The sequence below is a fragment of the Rhincodon typus genome, chromosome 35 (assembly GCF_021869965.1).
Source record: "Rhincodon typus isolate 14 chromosome 35, sRhiTyp1.1, whole genome shotgun sequence".
NCBI lineage: Eukaryota > Metazoa > Chordata > Chondrichthyes > Orectolobiformes > Rhincodontidae > Rhincodon > Rhincodon typus.
In genome coordinates this window covers 20,765,813-20,771,812 of record NC_063366.1, presented here as the reverse complement: position 1 = coordinate 20,771,812, position 6,000 = coordinate 20,765,813, and the positions used below count along the sequence as shown (strand labels likewise).

At 45.2% G+C, this 6,000-nt stretch overlaps 1 protein-coding gene across 1 annotated transcript in view; it reads right to left on the bottom strand.

Moving 5' to 3' along the window:
- Positions 1-6: 6 nt before the first annotated feature.
- Positions 7-6,000, bottom strand: part of LOC109914676 (tripartite motif-containing protein 75-like) — a 29,268-nt gene continuing 23,274 nt past the window's right edge. Inside the window, 3 exon segments of the mRNA XM_048616674.1 lie at positions 7-927; positions 1,017-1,484; positions 4,410-4,519. Of these exon segments, the coding sequence (XP_048472631.1) occupies positions 817-927; positions 1,017-1,484; positions 4,410-4,519 (689 nt within the window). The 3' untranslated portion in view covers positions 7-816.

Sequence of the window (6,000 nt, the reverse complement as noted above, 5' to 3'; positions counted from 1 at the left end):
ACCGATCTCGGTCGTTACTTGAAACACGATCCCACAATGTTTTAGGGGAGAATGACCCTTCCTCAGAACTCCAGCTGAAGTTTATTCCGATATCATACTCGGTGCACCGAGTTCACTGTTAATTTCGGCGTTTCTATAGCAGAAGTATTGAAGGCAAACAACTTTGACAGCAATTGTATAGATCCTGACTGAAACCGCAGCTGGCGTCCCATGTGTCTCTCGTCTCTTTATCTGAGGAAAGATAGACCTGCCTCACACTGGGACTTCATAGGAACACTGCAAGGAGTACGCTTCCTCTGGGACGGGAATGTTGTGCTCAGAGCATGGAAATATTCTGGACAATAATCCGGGCGCTGATTAATCCACTGAGGATGAATTTAAATTCAATTAAGTAAACACATTTAAAACAAGAAGCACGAAAATTTCAATCTTAGTCTCCAATAAAAAGATGGTCACAAAACCCGCACGGTTCAATCCAAGAGGAAATTTGCTGTCCTGGGCTGGTGTGGTCGATACAATACATCACACCTCCAGGAATGTGATTGCTACCAGTCCTATAGACGGCTCCTGACCCGAAACGTCGACTCTTCTGCTCCTCTGATGCTGCCTGACCTGCTGTATCCCTCCAGCTCCGCATTGTATTGACTCTGACTCCAGCATCTGTAGTTCTTGCTGTCTCTGATACTTACCCCTGCAAGTTCTATGAAACAGTTCTGGAAAAATCAACAAAGGGGGACGAATAAGCTATCTAGAGGATGACAGAAACTTTCCAGACGGTTGCTCAAAGTGCTGCTCACCAACATCTCCAGAGCTGTGTCAAAACTGGGAAAGCCTCACTTCGGAGATACTCTGTTTCTGGTTCAGTTCCGTTTGTAGAACCCCGGATTTCTTCGCTGTGAGAGAATCTAAGGAAGATTTCAGCTGATCCTGGAATTGGGAGAGAAGATCATTTAATTAAACGGTTAGCCCGTGGAATCATAATAAAACAATCACCTTTTAAAATATTTCGATGTTACCTTGTAGATTTTAACAGCTCCTTTAATCGGGATGAAGCGGTACTCTCTGCGTTCCTCGGTGACGCAAATCACACAGATCAATTTCTCGTCAGTTTCACAAAACAGCTTCAGATCTTCCTGCTGTATCTCACAGTGACGTTTACTTTCCTTCCCTTTCAGATCCAGCTTTAATTTTCGAGCCTCCTCGGCCAGATTCGCTAAGGCCCGATTTACCCTGCGATTTCTTTCCGGAAACTCCTCTCTACATTCCGGGCAAGAGTTTATTTCCTTCTTTTCCCAACTCTGGGTGATACAAGAGCAGCAGAAGTTGTGTCCACACTCCAGTGAAACCGGGCCGGTGAAGAAATTCAGACAAATGGGACAAACTGCCTCTTGGCCTGCTGTGTTCAGCCTTTTCTGATGAAGGGTCTCGGCCCGAAACGTCAGCCTCTCTGCTCCTATGATGCTGCTTGGCCTGCTGTGTTCATCCTTTTCTGATGAAGGGTCTAGGCCCGAAACGTCAGCCTCTCTGCTCCTATGATGCTGCTTGGCCTGCTGTGTTCATCCAGCCCTGCACCTTGTTGCCTCCTCGGTCAGTCTGTGGAGCTGCTGTCTGGAAGCCATGTTCAATCTCAGCACTTTCTGATTAAATTTAGTTTTACTTTGGACGTTTCTGCGCTGCTGAACACTTTCAGTTCAATGATTTCCCAAATTATTTTACTGCAAGACTTCGAGAACCATTATACACATCTAGTCTTCGTTCTATCAACATTTTCGCAGGTAAGGAAATAATATATAAAATGTAACATTTTGACGGAGAACCAGGATTTGAACGTGTTGAGGGAGTGTGAACTCTGCACCAAAGGGTGAAGGTCCATCGAATGTTGACATTGTGGGAAGGGCAGGGGGGGAGGGGGTGAGGTGAGATGGCAGGATCGAGCTTTCTTTGAACTTTGTACTTAACTCAATGCCGATTGTAAATCCCGTGGTGAAAATCAGCGAACTGCTCATCCACCGGGTTTCACCAGAGGGTCTGTAATCGGCAGTGAGTTTAGTCTGGAGCAAAGTTCGGGGGAAACTCGCTCCCCGCCCATTTCCACCACGGCCGCCCTCTCTCTGCCCGTCCCTGAGTGACAGCACTCTCTGCACCTTCACACTCCCCACCAGCGTTCAACTCTCTCCACGTTTTCTAACTGTGTGTCTTCTTCAATATGTGAATATTTCCGATCGTCTCTGTCAAAATATCGAGAGGACAAAGTTTAAAGTAAGCATTGTTTGCAGTGAAATTCATCGGGAAACAATGAACTGAACGTGTTCGTCAGCGCAGGAACATCAAACCTGAAAGTGGTTTGAATCAGGAAGTACTGAGATTGATCATGGCTTCCAGTTTCCTCCCATAGTCCAAAGATGTGCAAGTTCGGTGGATTGGCAATGATGAATTGCACAACGTGTCCAGGGATGTGTAGGTGAGATGCATTAGCCATGTGAAATACAGGGATAGGGTAGGGGGGTGAGTCTGGGTGGGTTGCTCTCTGGAGAGTTGGTACGGACTTGTTGGGTATCTGGCCTGTTCTCACACTGTAGGGATTCTTTGAGTGGCAGATGAAGTTTAATTTAGTTAAAAGTGAGGTGCTACATTTTGGAAAGGCATATCAGGGCAGGACTTATTCCTGTGCTTACACAGCTTCCTTGGTTTTCATAGACTTGGACAGTACAGAAGATGCCCATTGATTCTGTACCATCAACACAACATTAAATCGACACTCATCCCACTTTCCAGCACTAGCCCTACTGCCTTGAATGGTATGACATTAAGTTTCCATCCAAGTGCTTCTTAAAGGTTGTGAGGTTACACACTTCAACTGTCTTCCTTGGCAGTAAATTCCAGACTCTCCACCCTCTTAGTGAAAATAAATTTCATCAAATCCCCTCTCAATCTCCTGCTTTAAGTGTGCTTCTTGTTTAGGTATGATCCCAGCTGAAGTTATGTTGCAGATTACATTTTAACAATACAACAAAAGTTTATTAAGCAAAATAAATGGAAATATAAAATCATGCCACTTACTTATTCCAGAACCTTTATTTATTTAAAAGTATAATTCCATAACACTCCTTTACAAATTACCAACAAAACATCTTTTGCACTGTACTCACCCCAGAGTAGGGAAATAAAATGCTTCTTTACATTGCGATAGGCTTAAGGTGATTGTGACTTTAATTTCTAGATCACCAAAAGATTAAACGTACTCAGCTTCAAATAACTTCTTCAGGATTTTATACCAATGCTTGTTGTTTGGGGCTATCACTAACTCTTTACGCTACAGTAATCTAGTTTTACTATATTCTCCCCTTCTCAGAAGCACTGCTCTTTACCACCATTAATACAAGAACTTTGCAGAACTGTCCCAGATACAAAATAATACTGAAGAAGAAAGTCTCCCTCCAAACTATGGCTGAATCCCATAAAAGTAGAAATATCTAGTCTGGCTTTATTTTTTAACAGTCCTTAAAGTTCACTGGTTTGCCTTCCTAAATCATAAAAACCTTAAGGTAAACGAACATCCAATATTCATTATGGGGTGTGGTCATTGCTGGCTATTTATTGTCCATCCACAATTACCCAGGCAGCAGTTGAGATACATCCACATTGTAGGAGTCACTTGTAGGCCACGCCAGGTAAGGACAGCAGATTTCCTTCCCTAAAGGGCAGTAGTGGAAGAGATGGGTTTTTCTGACAAACGACAATTGTTAGACTCTTATTCCAGATTTTTTTTGTTGAATTCAAATTTCACCATCTGCCACGGTGGAATTTGAACCAGGTCTCCAGAACATGACCTGGGTCTCTGGATTACTATTCTAGCAATAATACCATTAAGTATTGCCTTACCTTGTACAATAAGGGGAGTCACTATTTAAATGTGTGGCTCCTGATGTTTAAAACACAGACGAGGTGATTTCTTTTTCTTGAGTGGTAAGTCTTTGGAACTCTCTTCCTGAAAAGCTAATGGAAGTAGAGTCTCTGAACCTCGGACTCCAGAGTTTAAACACTTCATCGGAGGCTGCACTGATGATGTTACCCAGCAGGATAATGAACCATCTGCGAACTAACGAACCAGCTCAGTGAGCGAACCAACCACAGAATCAGTGCAAAGCCTCTGATGTTCTGCAGGTGAAAATTATTCAGAAACAGTTAAAGCAAACGGTTAAAATGGTGGAGGAGCAACAAACTCAAAATGTTATGAAGAGGCGCTGAGAGTTTTCTGTTGAGCCAGCAGTCATCAAGTGGAGCAATACCTGAATATGCACTCTTTGAAAGACTGATGCCTTGACTGAGAAACTGCCCCCAGGCCAAGCACTGACTGAGAAACAGGCCCAGTCCCGGCAAAGGCTGAGAAACGGCTCCCCCCTTCCCACCCCCAGCCCGGGCACAGGCTGAGAAGCAGCTCCCCCGAGTCCGGGCACAGGCTGAGAAACAGCTCCCCCAAGCCCGGGCACAGGCTGAGAAACAGTCACAGTGAATCTGCCTTTAGCCAAATATGAAAATTCTGGTAAAATCACTTACCAACATTTTTCCTTATATTCAATACGCTGTAATAGACAAAAGAAATGCTGATTTACAAACTGTCTTTTCACAATATCAACATTATCAATCTGTTATCCTTTTCTGCACTCTGTACTGAACTCTGCTCTGAGCTCAGTCTCCAATATTCAGTATCACTTGTCCTGTGGAACTAACAGTGTCTGACGGAAGCTATTACTGAGAAACAGCTCCCAGCCTGAGCACTAACTGAGAAACATTGGAATTATTGAGTTATAGGGTTATACAGCATGGAAACAGACCCTTTGGTCCAACTCGTCCACCCCTCAACCTCCCACGCTTCTGCTGAAAACGATCCGGTCTATCTAACCGCTCCTTACCGAGAAGGAGTGGACGGAGGTGGAGTGAGCAGGGAGTAGGTGGAGGAGGAAGTGGGAAGAAGGGGGTGGTGGAGGAGGAAGAGAGGAGGGGAAAGGAGGAGGAAGAGTATGTGGGAGGAAGAGAAGGAGGGAAGAGAGGGAAGGGTATTGAGGGGCCAGAGTGGAGACAAGCGAGAACAGAAGGAAGGGGAGAAGAACAGGGAAGAGAAGGGGGAGGGAGGAGGGGTTGAAGAGAGAGGAGGAGAAGGAAAAGGTGCTGAGGAGGGGTAGAAGTGCAGAAGGTGAGGAAAAGGAAGAGTTGGAGACGAAGAGGTGAAAATGGAAAGGGAGGAGGGGAATAGGAGGAGTGTCTGCTTCCCACTCAGTGTACCCAACTCAGTCCCACCCCAGCCCGTTCTCTTTCAGTGACTTAATTTATCACCTCTTTTCATTGCCCTGAATCATAAAGCAGATCCCAAAAAGACGAGTGCAGGTATGATAGTTATGACGATCCAGAACCCTGGCAGCAGTCCTTGCTTGGGGAAGAAGGCACATGTAATGAGAGAGAGAGAGCAAGAGAGAGAGAGAGAGAGGGAGAGAGACAGAGAGAGAAATAAAACAAAAGTCAGATGCTTGAGAACAAGTTCACCCAAACCCACCGTCATACCCATTGTCTGGGTTAGATCACCTTCTTCATCCACTGTTACACCCCATCCCTCCATCAATGCCACTCCCTCATCTCCCACCTCCTTCATTGCCTCTTCCTCTGTTACAACCTGTCTCTTAATCGCCAAGACACCACAGAATTCCATAGATTCCAAAGAATCCCTACTGTGTGGAAACAGGCCATTCAGCCAAGAAGTCTACACTGATCCTCCGAAGAGCACTCCACCCAGACCCATTCCCCCTACCCTTTCCCTGTAATCCTATATTTCCCATGGCTAATGCACCTAACCTACACATTGCTGAACACTATGGGAGATTTAGCATGGGCCAATCCACCTAACTTGCAAATCTTTGAACTGTGGGAGGAAACTGGAGCACCTGGCAGAAACTCACACAGACACAGGGAAAATGTGCAAGCTCCACACAGACAGGTGCCCAAGGG